Source organism: Daucus carota, chromosome 3 (genome assembly GCF_001625215.2).
Source record: "Daucus carota subsp. sativus chromosome 3, DH1 v3.0, whole genome shotgun sequence".
Taxonomy (NCBI): Eukaryota; Viridiplantae; Streptophyta; class Magnoliopsida; order Apiales; family Apiaceae; genus Daucus; species Daucus carota.
Window position 1 is genome coordinate 2,876,432 of NC_030383.2, and position 22,965 is coordinate 2,899,396.

Genomic DNA, 22,965 nt, shown 5'->3' on the forward strand with positions numbered 1-22,965 from the left:
TGGAATATGGAGGGTATTTGGCTGAACATTTCTTCTTTGTGTGAGAGACGTAAGGTAACTCAAGACGAGAGTACGACTTTTCTCCTATATAAAGAGGAAACTTCCAGCCAAACAGCCATAATGATTTGCTACTTGTTCTCTTCTGCTAATAACCTCTGATCTTTAGCAGCACAAAGTTCCCCCTTTCTTCCTAATGTTGTTATCAACTTCAAGTTCTTCTATCTGATGTCACATATTTTCATTTGAAACAAGGTAATGCACCAACCATGTTAACATACAGGGGGCATCAGACCGAACCGGGACCGAAAAACCGAATCGTGTAAATTCGGTTTGGTCCTAATTTTCTCAAAATTCGGTCTATTCGGCCCGGACCAAATAGACCGAAATAAAGTTCGGTTCGGTCTGTCCGGTACGTAAAAAAATATTTCGTTCCGGACCGAATAGTCAAAAAAATATATAATTTATATTTATATTATATACATCTTATATGTTATAATTATAATATCTAATTTGTAAATTTAATTTTATCTATTTTTTTGATGAGATGGTGATTAGTTAATATTAAAATTTTAAAACAAATCATGAATTTTCATTTTATTTATAATATATTTTTTATTTTGTAAATAATTTCGGTTATTTTGGTTCGGACCGGACCGAACCGAAACATTTTGGTTCGGTTTGCTTCGGTTCATTATGAAAATTCAGTCCGTAAAAAATTCAAATTTCGTTACTCGATTTATTCGGTTTGGACCGGTCCGGTCGAATGTTCACCCTCATTAACGTACACTGAACATTCTTTTACCATGTACGTATATTTCTGGAATAGTGTTAGTTAGGTGTATAAAATTGTGTACAAAAAATTTGTTAATGATGTGGCAATTGATGTGATGAGTTTTAATTAGAGCTGATATAAATATAGAAGGCGCATTTCAATTAAAATCCACCACATATGCAGTACAGCTTTTGTATGTCTGTTTCTTTGATGATTAAAAAGATATAAAATTCATATTCAAGTCATCAAACTCCTCAGAAGCACATTGTATATATTCATGCCATCAAACTCCTGAGAAGCACGTACTCTCGCCCCCTGTAATCATCTATCTTTCATTATTCACGCATAATACAACGAATTGTTTATAGACTAATATAAAATCTCATGCAAATATGCAAGAGAACCATAAACAAAAAAGCTTATATTTAAAACCCCAAACACTGCATATTATCCCAAATAGAATAGTAAAAGATAACTCAAATCCCAAACAATACATATTATCTCAAAAGGAAAAACAAAGCAGATTATCCTAAACAGAATAGGTAAAAGATATTGAAAACAATACACATTATTACAAATAGAAACAGAATAGATAAAGGATCAAATATCCTAATTACAAACAGAATAGGGAAAGGACATCAAATAACCTAATTAGATGTTTATATATATTATTATAGTTTATAGAGATGAATGACCTATGCTAAATATCTTTTGAGTCTGAATATTAATCCGGTGTGTTTTTTGTGTTATCTTGTGTTTAATTCTGATATGGATCATCCTGCGGATTGGGACGGACTCCCCGGGGATATACTGATAGTTATAGCTCATATGTTAACTTGTTGCGAGGATCTCTACAGAATTTCAGCCGTGTCAAAATCATGGAATTCAATTGTTTCTGGTCTGAGCCGAGATAAGAAGCCGTTGCAGCTGCCTCCTGAGTCTCCGCTTCTCTTTCTTGCTGAACAAGTAGCCGAAGGTGGTGCCCTTAGTTGTGATTTCGACGACGAATATCATGAAGAGGGCATGGTTGAGATCAATGATGAGGATGAGGATGATGCTCATGAAGAGCACTACTGCTATCATGAACTGTATGATTATCGGAAAAGTTCAGTCAGTGGAACTCGTGGTTTACATCGTCTTGCAACAGGAAAAACATATTCTGTAGAACTACCAGAGGCTTCTGGAAGACTAATTCTGGGAACAAATAAAGGATGGCTGGTAACTCTAGGGAGAGATTTGCAAATCAGTTTGTTGCATCCTTTATTACGGCAAGAAATTCCACTGCCACACATGGGCACCTTTCTCCACCAGCTCGAAGATGGAGAGCTCGGTTGCATCTCACCTGAAGATGCATTTGAAGGGTTTATTCAGAGAGTTGCAATGTCTTGTAAACTACATCCAAGTAAAAACAATGGTATGTATTCGTCAAACCCGATTGTTATGGCCATTTACGGTAGACGCAGATATTTGGCCTATGCTAGATTAACAGACAAAGTGTGGACTGAAGTTCTCTTCCCCATTATGGCCCCCTTTATAGAGGATATCGCTTACTATAAAGGAAAATTTTATGCCCTCAATGGCAGGGGAGATCTATTTGTGTGTGATATAGCCAAGGGAACAAAAATTTATTCCTGGCCAACTGACCTTGATATTGTCATGCATTATAACAATTCAAGAACCTACTTGGTTGAATCAGAATTTGGTTTCTGGTTAGTTGTGCGCAAATTCAAAGAAAAATATTTTAAAGCACCTCATGGGGCAAGAGCAAAATACCGTACATGTAACTTCACATTATGGAAGATGGAACTGAAATATTCTGATCATCACTCTGAATTACCTTCATGTACCTGCATTGCAGAGAATAACTTGGGCGACCAGGCATTATTCATCGGCAGAGCTACATGTCTATTGCTTCCATCTTCAGAATACATAAGGCCTAACTGCATCTACTTCACAGATGACAACCTGGATCAGTCTTATCACGTAGGAGGGGGACATGATATGGGAATTTTCAACATGGAAACTAACACCATAGAACCTTTTTATCAAGGAAAATCTATACATCCCATCTCCCCCCCACTCTGGTATATTTGAATTTGTATAAATTTTCTGGGAGCCAACCATCATCATCTCCTTTACTATTTTCTTGACTATATACATATATGTTCCTTCATTATATATTTTTCAATGTCTATCTGATTTATCGTGAATCTTGTTTTCTGCGATTTCTCTGCTATATTCTGTTTGTACATTTATAAACTCAATTAGATTTTTAAGACAAACACTAAATCACAATCCCTAACTAAAGTACTTATCTAGGTTCATTACTTGTATGTTCTCTGACGGGCATAGCTTACTTCTCATTGAGTAAATCCATGCTTAGAAAAATTACGTGCAAGACTTTCTCTTGTTCTCCTCTTAGATACACATAGACAACACAAAAAGTTTCTTACCCGCAGGAATTCCCATCTGAGTGAAGTGGCTTAAGGATGACTCCATGGATCCTGATCTAGGTTCACTGAGCAACCTAATAATACTAATAATGAACCTAGATTAGGATCCAACAAGTCGTCATTAAGCGACTGCACTCAGCATTCCCACATATACAGTGATACTTAATTAATGATAGCGTACGTATTGAACTCTGATGTTCCTCTCTGTTACCTTGGAAGCATCATCGGTGTCCAAATTCCCAGTTCTCATATATGTTATATGTTATGAAATATTACATATTATTAGACTTACCATTAAATGCAGCTCATAAAATTAAAATGCTTATATTATTGTAATTTTTTTAAAATACTTTAAATTTCATAACTTGGCGTATTCTTTAATATATAAGAAAAAGTTCTAATTTAAATATACTATCAATGGCTTAGGACATAAGATCTTATGATACCTCCATCCAAAGAAACCCCATGCCCCATGGTGTATGCAAGACTTTTCTAGTGCTTTTCTCATGGTCTCCCTAGTTCTGTAAACCTGGACCTCACCTAAAACATGATAGAATAAGGTCTCCAGCAGACCTTTACCTCCAGTAGTCCTCGTGTATAGAGGATTGGCATCCAAATATATACCGCATGACCTGAAGACCCTGACAAAGCTTTTACACTATCTGTCATCTCATTTCTTGACAATCTTTTTAACAGTTTAGCATGTATTTTAAGGTACATATAAAGTATAGATTCACCATTTTTTTTAAAAAAAATTCGTGTTCAGTATAAAAATTTAAGTATTAAACTTTTATTATAAGGAAAAAAGTTTTATAATAATTTATCAAACTATATTCGATAAGAGTCTTAAAATGCCTAGCCCCCATCCCCAATGTAAACAATTGAGGGGACGGAGGGAGTAATACAATATTACAAGTTTACAACATACCCTGCATAGAGAATGGTGTTATTAAAGCTGTTTCTCTGTGTCTTTAGAAACTTTAAATTGTCTTCATGTTTCTTGATTGTTAGACCTTCCTTTGTCAAAGCATCTTGTAATTTCTGCAATATTGAACATAACAGAGCATTCAATTATCAATAACAGACAAAAGCACACATACATATACAGTGATAGTTGATGATAGCATATTGAACTCAGATGTTCGTCTGTTACCTTGGAAGCATCATCAACTGCTTGTGCCCGCTAGACTGTCCAAATTTCCAGTTTACGCTTTCCAGAAATATCACACCGATCTTGGTCCACTAGTGCTAATGGAAATGAATCCTGGGCAGCTGAGGCATTTATCTGCTTTTAAAAAATGATCGAGTATCTAGTCAATATCTAATTAGAAGATGCGATATTAGGGTATATGGAAGCCTCAGCAAATTCCGAACCGGAAGACTGCAGAATTTTACAGACAGACCACATGGAAGCCAAAGTTTGATGTAGAGAAAGAAAAACGGAAGGCCGAGGAAGAAACAAGCAGTCTTTTACACAGTCTGAAAGGTTTTCACTTTTCAGTTAATTAATCTATTTGGGGTTTTGCTTTTCTTTTTTCCTTTAGGTGTAGTTTCGCGTGGCTTATTCGTTATATAATGTAATCATTGCAGGTTGTGGTATTTGACCAACTCTACAAGACTGCAGACATTCCTGTCTTGCAAAATCACAAATTCAAAATTTTCATAAGTGCCCATGCAAGTCTTATTTTGTACTACAGTACACCTTGTTAAAAGTACCTGACACTGTCTGTCTACTAACATATTGCTACTAAACTTTGTCTTGAAGGATCTCATCGGAAAAGCAGAAAAGCAACCAAACATTACAATTGGTATGCTTGTATCCATCGTCGTAGTTATTTTTACTGCTCTGATCAAATTTCTATTCAGCGGAAAGAAACCTGTGAGTTTATAAACTTTCTATAATAGTTTAGTGCTTCTATTTAATTTGGAGATTTCTCACTGTTGGGCAACTTGTACATGATTACAGGCAACACCAAGGGTCAGTGTGGAACCTAAGAAGGAAGAAGTAACTGAGGCCTCAAACAATTGGGGGGGGGGGGGGGTTAGTTGTGAGGAGAAAGAACGGAACGAGGACACAACGGCAGCACCTCGTAGGAGGACCAGGCGTGATGATTAGAATGGATGAGAATCTGACGCCCTCTTGAACTGGTCTTTAGTTTGGTTTCTGTAAGACTCCTCTGGATTTTGATGGTATTGCCGTTACTAATATTTTGCCTTGATTATGGATATGCAGCGAGTATTGACCTGTTAAGTTTATTATGTTAAACAATGTATGACAATGTAAATGAGATTTTATCTAATAGGATCCGATTAGCAGTCGGTTCCATCTCTTTGACTATGCTGTATTTGAACCATGATTTAAAAAAAAACAAAAAAACTTCATGGTATGGATGAGCTCGACGGTATCTTATTGTACTGGTTCCCATTAAGTTGTAAAATTCATGTCAAAAGTTGTTTGCTGCTGGCTAACAGGGGTTTATGGCTTTGCTTGGGAGAGGCCAAGGCTGTGGCTGACTAATAATAGTTAAAGCTCAAGTTTGTATGTAGCATTAGCCTTGTACACCCCTGTATTACTCTGCCACCTCTCTTAAATTACTTATTTAGCTGGATTAAATTACTTCTTCTCAGTGGCGGAGGCAGAACACAATGCTCAAGGGGGCACTTTTTAATTTTTAACATTCTAGGGGCAATTTTTAACATTCCAGGGGCACAAGGAGTAATATTTTGTAGATTAATATTGTCAAATATGTGGATCTCATATAAAAACATATACACTTTTCTGAAACCTATGGGGGCATGGGCACCCAGAGGCCCCCATGTCCCTCCGCCTCTGCTTCTTCTTAATATAATGCAGCTTTTTTAGTTATTTGGCCAGGAAATTCCTGCAGACATAGTATTAGCCCGGTACACCACGACATAACTGTTCCTCTGTTTGTTTTTTTGTGTGCAGTAGAGCCTCAGATACAACTAATGTTTATTGATCAGGTTCTGATTGTCAATATTGAAATGTTTATTTGGTCAGGTTCTGATTGTCAATATTGAAGAACTTGCACCAATAATTTGCACTCTGAAGGTTTCTTTTGAAGGCCTAGGGCCTTCAAAAATGTTTTTACTTTAGTGCTGCAGATCATGGAAAAATGTTTTCCATGATGGCCTGCTGATCAGGTTTGTCTGTCTATTTATTTTTGCTACTACAGTCGTGTATATTTTATTTAAAAGATTATATCCAAATGCGCATATAGAATTATGCTTTCTATGTGTTGATTGCTGGGTTAGTATTAACTATTAACAATGGAGTTCAGGCTAATCCCCTTCTATATAAATGATATTTCTTGGAATCTTGGAACTAGTTGTACTCTATAAAAAATTATTATTCGAATCAACAAGACAATAGACAAAGCACTGAAATAGGAAACCAAGTAATCAAACAGCCTTGAGGGTTCACTTATGTCTTCCATTATATGAAGAAGAAACCAAAATGAGATAGTTGACACTATATCAAGATTGGTTTTGGCTGATAAAGTAATAGTTTGTTGTCCAAATGATGCTCAAAACCAATTTAATCAGTCAACACTAAATAGACTTGGCTCTTCTTTTATTCAATTAATCAGCAGGTCTTGCCAAAACTACTTATTAAGTTTTTTATTCTCTCTGTTATGTCTCTACTGACTCTCTTCATAGGTTTCTTTTAGTTCCTGCTTTTTTAAAGAAAGTGTTTTTACCACCGGGACTTCGCTGCCACCAAAATCCTTTCTTCCTGATTCAGCATAAAACCGCCTTCCGACCTCAACACTTCCATAAACATGACCACTTGCCTTACTTCTCTTCTTACTGACTGCTTCCACAAGTTTGTCCCCTTTAACTGATTTAACTAACTTCTGCATTAAACTTGGAATTCGGATCATTTTTGCCAAAAATGCTATGATATGTTGTTGATTTGTCTCCCCCTTTTTTAATTCTACAGTGAGTTGGATTTTTTTTAACCGAAAACGAAGTTATACAATTTTTTTTACAATTTTTTTACAATTTAACCGAAAACGAAGTTATACAATTTTTTTTATTCGAAAAATCATCTAAAATTATGCAATATCTGAACATGATTCTGCAACTGAATAATAATCATCTAGAATTATTCTGTTGTAGAATCAGTTTCAAAAATATACTTTTTCATCAAATTTTAAGTGTCAAATTACTTAAAATAGATATATGTTATAAAATTCTATATTAAAAACATGTTTTATATGTATTTTATAATAGAATTTATAATAAAATTGATGATTTACGATCGTATAACTCCAACTCCATGTAAGGAGTATCTTTCCTAAATATTGGCCTTACATATATATTGTACCAAATAGAAACAGAATAGGTATAGGATCAGATAACCTAATTAGAAACAGAATAGGTAAAGGACATCAAATAACCTAAGATTAGATGTTTATATAGGGTAACACTCCATAGTATACCCTCTTATATGGAGTTACGTAGCACATCATTATAAATATATACATAATATATATTCTATTATATTTTTAATGAAATATAATTGCAAATTTTGATTATTAAACCGAAAACGAAGTTATACAATTTTTTTATTCCAAAGATCATCTAAAATTATGCAAGTTTCTCAACATGATTCTATAACAGAATAATAATCATCCGGAATTATTCTGTTGTAGAATTAGTTTCAAAAATATACTTTTTTAAATCAAATTATAAGTGTTAAATTACTTAAAATAGATTTATTTTATAGTATTCAATATTAGAATCACGTTTTATATGTATTCTATAACAGAATTTAAAATAAAATTGATGATTTATAGTGGCGCACTATGTAACTCCATATAAGGAGTCCCTCTCTGGAATGTTGGCATGTTTATATATATAGGGGTTTGTTCAAATACAAACCAACTTTATCATAAAAACCTAAAAACCAATTTCAAAACTAAACAAATATCCCCCCAAACTCTTAAAAACTAACAATATCACCCCCCCTAGCTTTGCCATCAACTTCCCCAAACTTACACTTTCCACCCCGCCACGTCACCCCGCCACGTCAGCGCAGGGGGTGCCCCACTGCTGACGTGGCACTGCCACGTCAGCACTGGGTCACACCCACTGCTGACGTGGCACTGCCACGGCATCTGCCACGTCAGCACCTGCTGACGTGGCACTGCCACGTCATCTGCCACGTCAGCAGTGGGCTGACCCAGTGCTGACGTGGCAGCTGATGTGGCAGTGCCACGTCAGCAGGTGCTGACGTGGCAGATGATGTCAGCAGTGGGCCCCCCCTGAAAATTAAAAAAAAATAAAAAATAAAAAGATTGGAGTGCTCATAGCAAAAATGGGAGTGGAAATAGTGGTTTTTAGGTTTGTATGAGAGTGTGGTTTGTAGTGGAATAAGCCCCTATATATATATTATAGTTTATAGAGATGAATGACCTACGCTAAATATTATCTTTTGAGTCTGAATATTAATCCGGCCGGTGTGGTTTGTGTTTTTGTGTTATCTTGTGTTGAATTCTGATATGGATGATATACTCATAGTTATAGCTCATATGTTAACTTGTTGTGAGGATCTCTACAGAATTTCAGCCGTGTCAGAATCATGGAATTCAGTTGTTTCTGGTTTGAGCCGAGATAAGAAGCCGTTGCAGCTGCCTCCTGAGTCTCCGCTTCTCTTTCTTGCTGAACAAGTAGCCGAAGGTAGTGCCTTTAGTTGTGATTTCAACGACGAATATCATGAAGAGGGCATGGTTGAGATCAATGTTGAGGATGAGGATGAGGATGAGGATCAGGATGAAGAGCACTACTGCTATCATGAACTGTATGATTATCGAAAAAGTTCAGTCACTGGAACTCGTGGTTTACATCGTCTTGCAACAGGAAAAAACATATGATGTAGAGCTACCAGAGGCTTCTGGAAGACTAATTCTGGGAACAAATAAAGGATGGCTGGTAACTCTAGGGAGAGATTTGCAAATCAGTTTGTTGCATCCTTTATTACGACAAGAAATTCCACTGCCACACATGGGCACCTTCCTCCACCAACATTATGCCATGTCTCCTATCTCACCTGAAGATGCATCCGAAGAGTTTATTCTAAGAGTTGCAATGTCTTGTAAACTACATCCAAGTAAAAACAATGGTATGTATTCGTCAAACCCGATTGTTATGGCCATTTATGGTGCACGCAGATATTTGGCCTATGCTAGATTAACAGACAAAGTGTGGACTGAAGTTTTCTTCCCCATTATGGCCCCTTTTATAGAGGATATTGCTTGCTATAAAGGAAAATTTTATGCCCTCAATGGCAGGGGAGATCTATTTGTGTGTGATATTGACGATAATTCTGAAACCCAAGGACGGGCCAAGGGAACAAAAATTTTTTCCCGGCCAACTGACCTTGATATTGGCATAAATTATGACAATTCAAGAACCTACTTGGTTGAATCAGAATTTGGTTTTTGGTTAGTTGTGCGGGAATTCAAAGCAAAATATTTTAAAGCACCTCATAGGGCAAGAGTAAAATACCGTACATGTAACTTCACATTATGGAAGATGGAACTGAAATATTCTGATCATCCCTCTGAATTACCTTCATGTACCTGCATTCCAGAGAATAACTTGGGCGACCAGGCATTATTCATCGGCAGAGCTACATGTCTATCGCTACCATCTTCGCAATACATAAGGCCTAACTGCATCTACTTCACAGATGACACGGAAGTGTCTTTTCACAAAGGAGGGGGACATGATATGGGAATTTTCAACATGGAAACTCACACCATAGAACCTTTTTTTCAGGGAAAATCTATACATCCCATCTCCCCCCCACTCTGGTATATTTGAATTCTGTATAAATTTTCGGGGAACCATCCATCATAATCTCCTTTACTATTTCCATGACTCTCTCTCTATATATATATATTCCTTCACTATTTTCCAATGTCTATCTGATATACTGTTGAATCTTGTATTCTGCATTTCCTCTGCAATTTTCTGTGTATACATTTATAAAGTCAATTAGATTTTGAAGACAAGCACTAATTCATTGGCGTTGTATCAACTGTCAAACCTTTTATGATGCTTATGTGGAGAACAAGAGGAACTCTAGCTGATTATATTCCTAGACATGAATTTACTCAAAGCAGTAAACACAATTCACTTTAGAATGAAAAGAAAGATATGCCCATCGAAGTAGACACTAATAATGAACATAGATTACGAATATAATCACCAAGAGCTCCTCATGCTAGAGCCACAAGCACTGTATATAGTTTTCTCATCTTGTGGTTTGTCTCCAAACCAGGGTGTCTGCTCAAGAAAACAAATGTTGCAGGAAAGTTATTTACTCAATACAAATGTGCATTAGCTTCCATTAGGGATTAATTATTCGATTACACAAGCTAGAATGGCATTTCCAAGACAACTTAATATACTTCATTAACATTTGAGGTAGGCGTTAAATTCCCTAGCACGCAAGACAAATATTTATTGTTAGACCACTCTTTTTTTGGGCATAGAATTTATGACAAACATATACTTTTCAGAACCCACTATACTTCTTGCACTGTTTTTATTGCGAACGCATTACTGTAGAACTTGGTTGAATATAAGAGATGGAACACAAGCTATAACTGAATATCATAGAAACTTAAATAATTATTCTTACCTGCTAAGAGTATCATCATCTATCTTTCCAAGGGATGCAACAATACCAAGCACTCCCTTAATTAACGGAAGTTGAGACCCCTGAGTATGGAGTGTCTTTAGCTGACACACAATTCCAGCTGCAGAATTTGTGTGCTTTAGATTATGTTGAATCATCTCTACATCCCTCTTAGTTTTGGAAAGGTCGCCTCTCTCCGCCATTAGTCCATCTGAAGAATGATACTTGCCAAGAGTAACAATATTAAGCAATTTACAGTCAATTATGAGTCACATTGGTCTGATATATGTTACTTTCCCCATTCTGTCTTCTTTATTTGGTCCTCAATCGCACAGTAGTCTGCTGTTAGACATGATGGTCCAGAGAATTTCAGGAATTTCACATCTGCTTCTTCCCTTCAAGAACTAGAAAGTACAAAGGAGTTCATATAAGCAAAACATGTTGTTAAGTAATACCTTTATCTAAATCCATAATTTGTTAGAGGAAGGCTTACTTAAATGGATCATATACTTTTCAACACAAATTGAACATATATTTAGCATGCTGATCTATAACGTAACGTAAAAGTAGTTCCCAGTTTTGGAACAAACTGCGTTGATGGCTTCAGTCTTCTTTACTAAAAATTACATTAACTTGAAAAAAATTCTTCGACTTTAAATTACATTAACTGAAGAACGTATATACAAAATAACTTTAAATGGACATCAGCTAACAGTATCCTAGCTCTAACATTTATCACAGTAAGAGGAAGCCTGTAGCTGCGGCAGGCACACATTTTGTATATGAGTAATATCAGGCATCAACAACTTTTTTATGTTCTGAAAAACAAAGCATTTTGTCAATTTGTCTTGTCAACTATAGATGCAAAAGTAAACAAATAAATAAATTAGAGATTGACATATTCTTAAAGATTTAGCACAAAGTTGGGTTTTAAAAGAGAAAAAAGGTTCTTGGACATACTGCAAAACAACCATCTACGCAAAGGAAAAGCTTTATTAGCCAATTCCGTTATATTTCTCTGACAGGCTCGAAAAACCAGTGGTTTGTTTACATGGTAACAAGAAATTGTAAGCCAAACAAAGATATTTTAATGATTATTTTAACTTTACAGGACCAAGAATAAACAGAGTTCTTGCATACTCGGTTGTATAAAAAAAAATTAATATTTAAAGTCAAGTGAGCTTACACATCACCCAAAGCATATACTCCTTTGTTCATTATCATTCCACCATCCAAAGATAGGGCTCCATTTCTTATCCAGGGAACAGCCTGAATCATATCTTCCCTTGTTTGGTAAACTTGCACATGCGAGAACAGATCATAGAAAAGGGTCTCTCTGAGGCCATACCCATCACGTGTGACATTGAATAAGTTCTCTCTGTCAATATTGATCATATTCACAGCATCATCTATAAAGCCATGAGGAATTCCTCCATTAGGTGATCTTGGTTTTGGAATATCTGGCATCTTCTGTGGATCATCATTTATACAATCGCCAACATATGGGCTGCAGGGCATACATGATAAATGAGACATGAGTATTGAGTTGAGAAATAAAATAAACATGGTCTAGGGTCATATAAGAGAAAAATCAGGTACCTAAGATATTCAAGACAAATGACAAGAAATCGTCCATCTATAGTTCGTCTAATAGATGTTCCAAGTCTATGAATGCCTGCATACTTGTTTACCAAGCCTTCTTTATCATAAGACTCCATCGCTTTGACACTGTCCAGGGTCTTGCAAACCATTGCCAACATCTTATTTGTCCCCAACTACTCCAAGAGACGCCTAGCACATAAAAGATTGTAGTGTAGTTTTGAAATGTTCAATAAAACAAATATACCAACATTTCAATCATTCAACTGCTAAATTAAGAGTGAAAGTCTTATACAACTTCACTAGACCATGTTCGATATCATGTACCATCAGTGTAAATGTAGAATCGTTACTTCGTTACTATCTGCTCATTGCTTATGCAAAATTATTTACAATAACGTGCTTAGTCTGCTCTAGTAGCTTCCCTTGGTTGTTCTACCTCTCCTAAACATTCTTTCTGTAAGGAGGATAAAATTTCCAGATTGGGAGTTGAAGTGGGACTGTGGGGAAGAGGCACATATGGAATGAACGTAACCAGTTCTTGCACCGTTATAATCCAATCCAAACTAATTCCCAGAAATCCATACTAACAACATATGTTGTCCTAAAAAGAATTATGTCAATGCTCTGTAAAATTTCAAAATCTATCATAATTTTACCCATTTACAACAAATGAGTTTTATAATAGCACTCGATGAAAACTAAAGTATGGAGCCACTACGATTCACTTTTAGTAGTGACTGATGAGAGATTGGCGCAATTTATCACTAGACACAAATAAAAAGTAGGAACTTGTTGGCCCGGGAAATTAGAAAAACTTAAAACCCGTAGAACTTGGTTGAATATAAAGGATGAAACACAAGCTATAATTGAATATCAATGATAAAAACTAAAACATTATTCTTACCTGCTAAGAGTATCATCATTCATCTTTCCAAGGGATGCAACAATCTCAAGCACTCCCTTAGTCAATGGAAGTAGAGACCCCTGAGTATGGTCAGTCTTTAGCTGACACACAATTCCAGCTGCATAATTTGTATTCTTTAGATTATGTTGAATCGTCTCTACATTTAGTTTTGCAAAGGTCGCCTCTATCCGCCATTAGTCCATCTGAAGAATGATACTTGCCAAGAGTAACTGATTGTACATTTAGTGGAGGTCATACAAAAACACTGATTGACACGATAATAAATTAAAAAGTGTAATATTCCTAAATCAATCTCTTTGGTTAAGGGAACTTTCTTGTAGAATTAGAAAGTATAGTATCACTAAGATGAAAAAGTATAGTTCGTTAAAAGACACGTAGAATATATAGGCAGTAGATATGAATGGAAGTTTCAGATATATATATGCAGAGCTATCTATGCATACTCTTCTATTAGCTGAAGGTAGATATATTCCCAAAAGAATTTGTTAGATTTGTTTCTAAGATGTATTACATGTTATTTTCTGAGAATCAGGTGGAAAAATTCTGAATATTTTTCTCAAACTATGATAATGAAGAAATAATTTCACGCTGACACTGGAACTCGGTAAATGGTAATAATATATTACAACATACCTTGCAAATTAAGAATGGTAACATCTATGAGGTTTTCCTTTCTCCTTAAAAATTAATATTGTCTTCATGTTTCTTGATTGTTAGACCTTCCTGTTTCAAGGCATCCTGTAGTTTCTGCAAAATTGAACATAATGGAGATTCAATCATCAATAACAGACAAAAGCACAGTGATAGTTGGAGATAGCATAGTGAACTCTGATGTTCGTCATTACCTTGGAAGCATCCACAACAGCTTCCTTCTGTGAGAGTGTCCCAGTTTCAAGTTCACGCTTTTCCGTAATATCACACCAAGTTTCAAGTACGTTAATTATGAAATTGACAGATGGTGTTCTAATTGTTTGTTGCAAATGTTTAGCAATACTGAATGGTGAATATATGATATTGATTTAATATGCATCTCTATCAGTTTGTTGTAATATAATAATTATTTCTTCCAACATTGCAAGATTGGCCAATTTTTTTAACTTATTCAAATGAAAATCTTACATCTTGCCTCATAAGGTATCATCTGCTAATGGCCAAGCCAGAGCAACAAAACATGCCTGATGAGGGTTCAAGAAAACCCAAAGGAATATTCTAAATGGTAAATCAAAATCTATAAAGAGTTAAGGATCTGCTCATAAGTCTTTTAATCTATAAATAAAAAATAATATAAAAAGTAACTTAAATATTAATGATCATATAATATCATAGAGGCAACAATTCTTTTAGTAAGGACACATCATTAAATATTCACAATTATAATATAAAATGATACTATTAAATTAATAATATGCTTTATTAAGGGGATACACGTCCCCACGCACCACTATGAAAATCAAACTTTGCATACTCAGTAAGTAGTAAAGACATATTCCTTTAAGTATGATTATTATATACTCCCTCCGTCCCTTTAAATACTATACACTTTCCTTTTCGGGATGTCCCATTCAATTCTATACATTTCAAAACTTCCCCAAAATAGTAAACTTTTATAATATAAAAATTCCACCCACCCACTAACTTCATCTACTTTTCCCAATCTATCACTTAAATATTAATGGGTCCCACCACTTTACCTACTTTTCTTTCTCTTTCTCATTACTTTACATTACTTTATACACTTTTCTTAGTCTCCGTGCCCAATACAAATGTATATATCTCAAAGGGACGGAGGGAGTACCTTTAAGTAGGGAGGTTTTCCACCAATTGCTTGTCCTCTCGATGATCTGTGCAGGGATAAACCCATCTTTCCCCTGAAAAGTATAAGATAGATTGTAAACCATGTAAAAGCATAAGCTCGAACACAATATTTCATGAATATATTCAGATAAATTGACTTCAAAGCAAAAAATCATGATAAGGGTTGTATATTTACTATATTTCACCACAGTCCTCTAGCTCTAGCCGTATCTTTCTCGGTCGATTGTCAAATACAAGGTGGGTGTGATTTGTGAAAGCGTTTAATTATCAAAACAAATATATTTACTAGGTTTCAGTAAACCTATAGCTTCAATTCAATGTGGAACAACTTCAAAGACTTACAAAGGGTGAAGGGCAAGACATATGATGATCTTGAATTACTTGCATACAGTGTGGTGGATGGTGCACATATTCATGCAATTAATATATACTAAAAGTAAAACTTTATAAGAAAAAAACATGACCTGGAATTGGCTCTGAGATAGCAGACCAATTTAAAATAAGTAAATCCTGACAAGAGTATATTTAACTTATTGCATAAGATAGTATCCCCTTAACCATGGTATGTTTGCATTCACTTGCAAGTTGTTCATATGTAGGCAAAATATTTCTCATATACTGCTCTCTCCTCTTACAGACTGCGGTTATTTTTTTCTGGAAAAAAAAAGGATGGTAAACCACCAATCAAAACTAAACTGTCAACAACCATACTCAATGTTCCCTCAAAAAGCAAATCCATTGTTAAAGAACTGGGTAAGAAATTGTTGATGAACATTCAAGTTATACTTTATTAACATTAGAAAACAGAACTTATAATACCATTTCACAATAGAGTTCTCTTCACTAGCATCCATGCCAGGACCATTGTCAAATATGGAAATTTTGTCTTTGCTTATATCCACTCTGCAACGAAAGATAATGATCAGAATTGCATGTCACGAATATAAATTGTTTAAATGCTATAAATTTGAAACAGAATTAATCAAAGTCGTGAAAATCAGAGAGTTCTTACAGTATAATTTTTTTTAAGAAAACTACAAAAAAATCTAATTGCATGTTACTTTAACGAATAATTCCTAACAGTAGTCCATTTATTCCAGAGTAATTGCCTATAAAAGATACTAGTAACCAAGATTGAAACTACACAATTTAGCAGAGTAGTAGTTGCTACAATTTATAGTTGATCTAGGTAGTTAAATGAAACTTTTGCATAGCCTTGAAGATAGTTTCTTTAGGTGATTATTATCTTTACAAATGTAGGGAAGTTCAGTGTTGCCAATTGTGTATGCAACTAATGACTGAAGTCTGTTTTCTTCATCGAGAAGCACCAATTATAATGATAAGAAAAACATGACAGGAAAAATGCATAATTTCTTTTCAAAACTATACCGCCATTGATCTGTACACAGGGGCGGATCTAGACCCATAATCTTAGGGGGGCACCAAGCAAATTTTCAGGAAAACACCTATATATTTTCAAAATTTGGGGGGGCACTTCTATAATTTTGTAAAATTTAGAATGGTGAAAAAATGTAAAAAAAAATTTTAGGGGGAGCACGTGTCCCCCCGTGCCTCTTCCTAGATCCGCCCCTGTCTGTACATGCAACATAGTATGATAATACCACCATGATTTCAAAATTATACCGCCATATTTTAGATATGTACTGATTCCATCTCACAAAATCTCTTCATCAGAAGCATGCATTCAACTTTTTATTTACCTAATCAGTCGGTCCTTGTTCTTCTTGGACCAAATTGCTTGAAGAGAATTGTCCTGTAACAAAAACTTATTTAGCAGATTTCACATATAAAAAAACAAACAAACCATGCCACCTTCAAGGCATGGGAAAAAGTATATATACTCACAATTATATAAGCAAGAGCAGTTTCAAAGGCATACTCTTGAGGTAGGTCCCTCAACAACTCAACATCTGGTGTCAAATCCCACATATTCTAGACACATAGTAAAAGAACCCAAAAAGAAAATCAATACTTCAAAAACAGATACCTATAAAAATATACACAGTCACCTCAAAAAAATATTAATCTTCTGTACCTCATAAACTTCATCTCCTTTGGACCATCCTAATTCGAAAAAACACGGCATTGAAGATTAGTTATTAAATCAAAAAAAAATAATCAATAAACTCACATATCCTCAAAAAATCCACTAAAAAAACTTACATCAAGCCTCAATGTGCGAACCTTATTAGGATCATAACCCTCAAAATAGTTTAAAGCTTTAAACATTTTCTCGAAAATATTGATAAGGCACAAATCAGCACTATCCCAATCGATACTACTCCTCCTGATTTTGTCTGATTTTTTCATTCTATCATACTCCTCTCTCACCAAATCAGCAAACACCACAACAGGCATTTGCTTGGTTGCTGGCTCATCAACATGTAAACACAAACACAAGCCATTTGGCAGAAGAACCCGAAACTTTTACACTTTTGTGTATATGACTAAATCCAAGCATTTCATGTTTTTTACTTTAGGCCTGCTGGAATCATCATAAGAAGCCCTCTCGTTTCCTCTATTTTCACTTCCTGAGTCCATATCAGAGAGTCTCTCTCAATCTCTCTATCTCTCTCAATCTCTCTATATATTTCTCTCTCTGTCTCTCTGTGTGGTGTGTTTTTTCCGCTGGAAATTTAAGGAAAGATTATAATGTGGGAAAATAAAAGGTCTTCTAATACATATAGACAAAGTGTGTAATTGTATGGGGGCTTTGTGTTTTGTTCTGTTGTGTAAGATACGTATGCAGCGGTTGGTCTGTATAAAGGGCCCATTTGCATGGCATGATTTCTTGTTATGGATTCACTAGTGAAAAACGCGTTTCGCGCGAGTGAGAAACATATAGAATGTAAAATATTTTAAAAGATTTTTATTATCTACAATTTCTGAATCCTTTTATTTTGTATTTGTTAATTGAAATATAAAAAAATATAACTTCCTTTAAAACTCTAACCTTCAGCGCTTATTAAAAGAAACACATATCTACCTTAACTCCTTGGCAACAGTGGCGGAGGGAGGTTGAGGCCAGAGTAGGCCCGGGCCCTCCCTGAAAAATGGGCCAAAACCAAATATTTTATTATGGAGCCCAACTCACATGTTACATGCCCCAGCGGCAAAGTCATGTAACACAAGCTTGAGTCTTTTACTCTTGCAGTTTGCACATCAACGAGCAGCAACAGAGGAGAACATAAAAAAGAAGAAGAAACTAGAAAGGCCAAGAATTATGTTCTTTATAACGAGGCCGTTTGCTCAGCGATTTATTATTTCAAATAAATAACTTATAAATGAACTTAACTTACAAGTTATTAAGAGTGTTTGGATAATTTTACTCATAAATTGATTGGTAATTTAAATTTATAAAATTAAAAATATAAATTATTAAAAAATGAGAAACTTTATTAATAAATAAAATTTATTACATCTTAAAATTTTAAAAACTTCATAATAAAACGCAAATCACTAAAAAATATCTAAAAAGTTAGCATTTCTGACTTTCAGCTTATAATTTAAAAAACCCAACCCAAAATAAGCATTTCTCCTTTTATTGCCAAATTGTACATACAAAGTAGAACCAACTTAAAGTACTAAAAAGAAGCCCATTTCCGTCAAACAACCCCAATATTTTTTTTTACACTTTTCAACAAGTAGGGCGGGAAAAAAATTATACTTTAATTTGGCCCTCTCTGATTTTTATTCTTGGCTCCGCCACTGCTTGGCAACTAAACTTATTCCAACCAAGAAGCTTATTTCACCTCCGCCCATACAAAACTCCTTCTTGGAAGTCTATATGGACTCTGGCTCTAACTAAATGAGGCTATTTTGTCTCCTACCTTCTCCCAATCAAACCAAGTTTTTGTTCCAATCAAACAGCTTGTTTCTGATGTCTGCTCAATCAGTGGCTGCCAGTTGTCTTGCTCGTCTACTACATCCAAAATTTCACGGCTTGTTTCTGGTCCTACTTTAATGTTTCTTACACATATACATATTACAATCCATTCTAACCTATGTATTAGTAGAAGAAACAGATATGTTAATTAGTACACAAAAAAGGAGATCCAAAAGAAAAAAGAGATATCCAAACAGATGCGTTCAATCAACTACTAAACTTAGAGAACAATGAAATATTCATTCCAAAGTTGGTAAAAACAGTTCCTTGAACTCATGCATGTGATGGCTAAAATACTTTCATTGGTTAAAATAGTTCCTTGGTTGAAATACTTTTATTTGACGTAGACAACAGGTTTGAAATGTACAAGTACTTAATTAGTACATAACCGTGCATGGATCATGACTCGCTTGGTGCCTGTCCTAGTTCTACGTTTTAAACAATAAAAGTTGTAATTTTTTGTTGTGACATACTCTAAAATACATAAATGCTAATATGCTATGCTCTTGTAGTTCTCTTCACAACCAAAAGGACCCATTTTGTGTCTCAAGCTCCACTGATCACAAAAAATAAATCAAAGCTCACGGGTATTGATAAGCTTCTAATGTGCACAGAAATGTCCACAGAACGATTTGATAGGTATCTTAAACCGAATCCAGAAAACAAATGAAAGTTATTGAAGTGCCAAGGAACCTGGTGATAACTACTGAACTCAGCAAAGCTGAGTTCTAATATATAAAATATAAATATATAATAACCTCACCAGAAGTTGCAATGTGTATAATATCAGTACATGTTTCGTGATTGCAATTTTCTCGGGATTTTTATGGCCTTTGGTCCTCTGTCCAACAAGTTATCCACCATATAAAAAATGTCATCTCAAACAAAGTAATTTTTTGGGTTACCTTATTCCTCAATATCTACATGTGAGTTTCTCGCAGTTTGCAGAATACATACACTCCAGATTTCTCAACTCATGAACACAATATTGCAGCTCAAGAACCATCAAAACTCAAAACATAATGATGTCTGGCAGTGTTATATAGACATTTATATTCAATTAATATTCAATAATGTTTGCAAACCCTATATTCAGAGATAATGTGAAGAAAAAACAATCTCACCCTATCATCTTCTTTTTTACGCATTTGACCAACAATCTTCAGGCCTAGATCATCACATTAGCATATATTTCTCCCTTCCAATGTATTTCATCAGATTTAATGGTTACAAAATTAGTAAATGTAAGAAGCATTCCTACCAACACAGAGATATTCGGCAAACCATGCAAAGAATATTAGAATAGGGGAAAATATTATAAGAAGTTCTTACTCTCAGTTCCAAGTTGATTAGCGGGTGCTACAAACTGGTGGTGAAGCTCGACTGACCAGACAACCCGCGATTTCTTTATTGAATAATGATGATGTGTCATATCTATATCTTGTGTGTCTTCTACTTCATCCTCCTTTTATTTGAGTTTCTCCAACTGCCTTCATTTGCTGAAGACAGGTAATCAGTATCATCAGACATCTGTTGCTGCAATTTCCCATCTTCACGCGTCCAGATTACTCGATGTCCTTCCACACATGTTTCTTTTTCTATACTAAATGTTGCCAAATTTTCTTCAAGGCTTCAAGATGAACTGGTTTGATGAGGAAATCACATGCACCATGAGTTACACTTTTCATTACAACAGTCTTGCTATCATCCGCAAACATCACTACTATTAAACAATTATACAGATTGATTAGAGAAATCGAACAAATGCCAACAATATTATTAATTAAACAACACAAAATCCAGAAGAAAGGTATTATTCCGCTTACTTTTAACAGGAGGTCCATTTCCGGTCCAATGTGCTCAGGAAGCTTGACCACATTCTAATATTTCAACCCCCATTTCTGCGTGCATCAAGTCTAAAACACAAAAATGCCAGAAAAGTAAGGGTGCGAACCTCATCAAAATACCCATTTTAAAAAAAACCACGAATCATTGCGTTCCAGGTTACTATACTTCATTGGGGCATTTCATCGAACAGCTTCTAAGCTTCATAAATGTAGCCAATTCCCATGCAACTATTTTCCCAGTGATCAAGTCTTTTGCTTTATAAACATTGCTACATGTCCCTTGTCCTATCTACTTAAACCACGCATAAATCAAAATTCATAGTATCACGCTTATAGATCAAACAAATTCCATACTCCCTCCGTCCCAACTGGTTGTATACAAATGATTGAGACACGGAGACCAAGAAAAAGTGTAAAAAATGAATAAAGTTAGATGGAAAATAGGTAAAGTGGTGGGACCCACTTATTTTTAATCGGTTTTTCTATGGTCTGCCCTAAGCACAAAATTTGATATATTTTCTTTGTTTTGATTGGCTTACACTCATTTAATAATGATGACCCCTGCATTCACATCAACCACACCAATCAAAACACATCAAATTTATAAGTTTCCGTGCTTAGCATGTGTCAACGGGCACACACTAGACAAACCCATTTTTAATTAGATTTGAGATAGTGGAAGAAAGTAGTGGGTGTAATAGTGTTTTTATTATTATAGAATTATTATAGAATGGAGATAGTGGAAGAAAGTAGTGGGTGTTATAGTGTTTTATAAAAAAAATTACTATTTTGAGAATGTATACAAATGATGGGACATCCCAAAAAGAAAACTATATACAATTGACTGGGACAGAAGGAGTAACAATTACAAACAAAAATTGTTGAAGTATCTTACGTTTCAAGTATTAAACAATATTAGTTGTCATGTTTTCTAAAGCTATGCGATATATTCTACCGAAAACAAATGATATAGCGCAAGATAGAACCTTATTAAACAAAGATTTTTCATTATTTTTTCCACTTTCTCTCTTATTAGTCTTTTATTGACGGAAACATAGTCCTAGCCATTTCTTTTTACACTTTTTTTTGTTGTCCCATCCAATTCTTTACATTTCAAAACTTACCAAAAACAGTCAATGAGTCTCGCCACTTTTTCACTTTTTTTTTTCCACACTAATTGCCCAACTCATTTCATAAAAATAGGAGAAACGGAGAGAATAATTTTTATTTTTTATCATATACAATTTTTCTTCCTCCAAGCATGATGTATGCTTTTCATCGGAATATTTATGTGTATTTATGTTTTTTCGTGTGTGTGGGCGGTTCATGTTTATAAGGGGATCTTAGAATATTCAAGTAGAATTTTAGGATATATGTCACTTTCTCGGTCGGAAAAATCACATTATTGGCATAATTTGATTCATTTATTCGAAATTTTTGTATATAATAATCTGACTGATTCAATTAAATTTTATGTCCAAATTATCTTTTTTAAATATCTAAATCTTTCACTAATAAACAAGTCATTTCCACCTTGATTCGAATGTTTAATACTAAAATAATACTACAAAAAACAAAAAATTTTAATATTCAGACTATGCAATTCTTTACCGTTTTATAACATTCTTTTACCGTTTCACAATATAATTTATTATACGGTTAGTGTTATATTTTTCTTAAATCTAAGTACTTTGCTTTACTCAGAAAATTATTGTAAAACCTGTTATCATATATTATTTTTTCACTTAAACGAGGAGTGGAAGATTGAAAGACTCTTCTGAAAGTACTTAATACATCCCTAATCACCAAGCTATTAGGCCTTTTCACATAATTGACGAATTCGACTTTTACTTCTTATTACTAAATACGACTTTTACTTCTTATTACTAAATACTTATCAGATGGCATATACATGTTATAACATGATTAATCATGGCACAAACAATAGCCTTTTCACATAATTGACTAATTT

The 22,965-nt window shown here is 34.6% G+C and overlaps 4 protein-coding genes across 21 annotated transcripts; 1 reads left to right on the top strand and 3 right to left on the bottom strand.

Annotated features, from left to right (window-relative positions):
- Positions 1 to 1,228: 1,228 nt before the first annotated feature.
- Positions 1,229 to 4,785, bottom strand: LOC135151652 (uncharacterized). 9 transcript variants are annotated; one of them, XM_064090654.1, is made up of 6 exons: positions 4,379 to 4,403; positions 4,154 to 4,266; positions 3,672 to 3,866; positions 2,610 to 2,718; positions 1,944 to 2,114; positions 1,229 to 1,858 (listed from the first exon to the last, which is right to left on the bottom strand). In XM_064090654.1, the coding sequence occupies exons 3-6, from the start codon at positions 3,690 to 3,692 to the stop codon at positions 1,806 to 1,808; spliced, it is 354 nt and encodes a 117-aa protein (XP_063946724.1). In that variant the 5' UTR covers positions 3,693 to 3,866; positions 4,154 to 4,266; positions 4,379 to 4,403; the 3' UTR covers positions 1,229 to 1,805. The 9 variants fall into 9 exon arrangements, 1 of the variants encoding a protein (XP_063946724.1); XR_010290468.1 differs by having other exon boundaries at positions 1,240 to 2,114; positions 2,620 to 2,718; positions 4,379 to 4,518; XR_010290463.1 differs by having other exon boundaries at positions 1,249 to 2,114; positions 2,610 to 2,721; positions 4,379 to 4,518.
- A 4,500-nt stretch (positions 4,786 to 9,285) lies between these two features.
- LOC135151075 (uncharacterized) lies at positions 9,286 to 10,077 on the top strand. Its single transcript, XM_064088632.1, has one exon. It carries the CDS (start codon positions 9,286 to 9,288, stop codon positions 10,075 to 10,077), a length of 792 nt encoding a protein of 263 aa, XP_063944702.1.
- An 11-nt stretch (positions 10,078 to 10,088) lies between these two features.
- LOC108212064 (structural maintenance of chromosomes flexible hinge domain-containing protein GMI1-like) lies at positions 10,089 to 21,929 on the bottom strand. Of its 10 annotated transcripts, none has more exons than XM_064090649.1 (15): positions 21,160 to 21,928; positions 20,973 to 21,062; positions 20,479 to 20,866; positions 17,296 to 17,324; positions 17,106 to 17,192; positions 16,961 to 17,013; positions 16,059 to 16,142; positions 15,220 to 15,292; positions 14,270 to 14,326; positions 14,058 to 14,171; positions 13,404 to 13,633; positions 12,497 to 12,688; positions 12,084 to 12,404; positions 10,901 to 11,301; positions 10,089 to 10,227 (listed from the first exon to the last, which is right to left on the bottom strand). In XM_064090649.1, exons 3-10 carry the CDS (start codon positions 20,576 to 20,578, stop codon positions 14,103 to 14,105), a joined length of 552 nt encoding a protein of 183 aa, XP_063946719.1. In that variant the 5' UTR covers positions 20,579 to 20,866; positions 20,973 to 21,062; positions 21,160 to 21,928; the 3' UTR covers positions 10,089 to 10,227; positions 10,901 to 11,301; positions 12,084 to 12,404; positions 12,497 to 12,688; positions 13,404 to 13,633; positions 14,058 to 14,102. The 10 variants fall into 10 exon arrangements, with proteins under 10 accessions (XP_063946719.1, XP_063946718.1, XP_063946721.1 ...); XM_064090648.1 differs by having other exon boundaries at positions 20,479 to 20,869; XM_064090651.1 differs by having other exon boundaries at positions 14,270 to 14,296; positions 20,479 to 20,869; positions 20,973 to 21,929.
- On the bottom strand, positions 12,080 to 12,648 carry LOC135146758 (protein DEFECTIVE IN MERISTEM SILENCING 3-like). The gene is made up of 2 exons (XM_064088633.1): positions 12,497 to 12,648; positions 12,080 to 12,404 (listed from the first exon to the last, which is right to left on the bottom strand). The coding sequence occupies exons 1-2, from the start codon at positions 12,646 to 12,648 to the stop codon at positions 12,080 to 12,082; spliced, it is 477 nt and encodes a 158-aa protein (XP_063944703.1).
- Positions 21,930 to 22,965: the final 1,036 nt, after the last annotated feature.

Bases quoted from the DNA above. Each gene is read 5' to 3' on its own strand.
- LOC135151075 (XM_064088632.1), top strand. From the start codon at position 9,286: ATGTCTCCTATCTCACCTGAAGATGCATCCGAAGAGTTTATTCTAAGA.
- LOC108212064 (XM_064090649.1), bottom strand. From the start codon at position 20,578: ATGACACATCATCATTATTCAATAAAGAAATCGCGGGTTGTCTGGTCA. The intron at 14,327-15,219 runs GTACTCCCTCCG...ATTACGGAAAAG, and splicing joins GAAAACCTCCCTACTTAAAG to CGTGAACTTGAAACTGGGAC. The intron at 14,172-14,269 runs GTAATGACGAAC...TCAATTTTGCAG, and splicing joins CTGTTGTGGATGCTTCCAAG to AAACTACAGGATGCCTTGAA.
- LOC135151652 (XM_064090654.1), bottom strand. From the start codon at position 3,692: ATGGGGTTTCTTTGGATGGAG. The intron at 2,719-3,671 runs GTATCATAAGAT...TCTGTGAAGTAG, and splicing joins TGGGGTTTCTTTGGATGGAG to ATGCAGTTAGGCCTTATGTA. The intron at 2,115-2,609 runs GTAATTCAGAGT...ATGCATCTTCAG, and splicing joins TGCAATGCAGGTACATGAAG to GTGAGATGCAACCGAGCTCT.
- LOC135146758 (XM_064088633.1), bottom strand. From the start codon at position 12,648: ATGGTTTGCAAGACCCTGGACAGTGTCAAAGCGATGGAGTCTTATGAT. The intron at 12,405-12,496 runs GTACCTGATTTT...TATGCCCTGCAG, and splicing joins ATTTGTCTTGAATATCTTAG to CCCATATGTTGGCGATTGTA.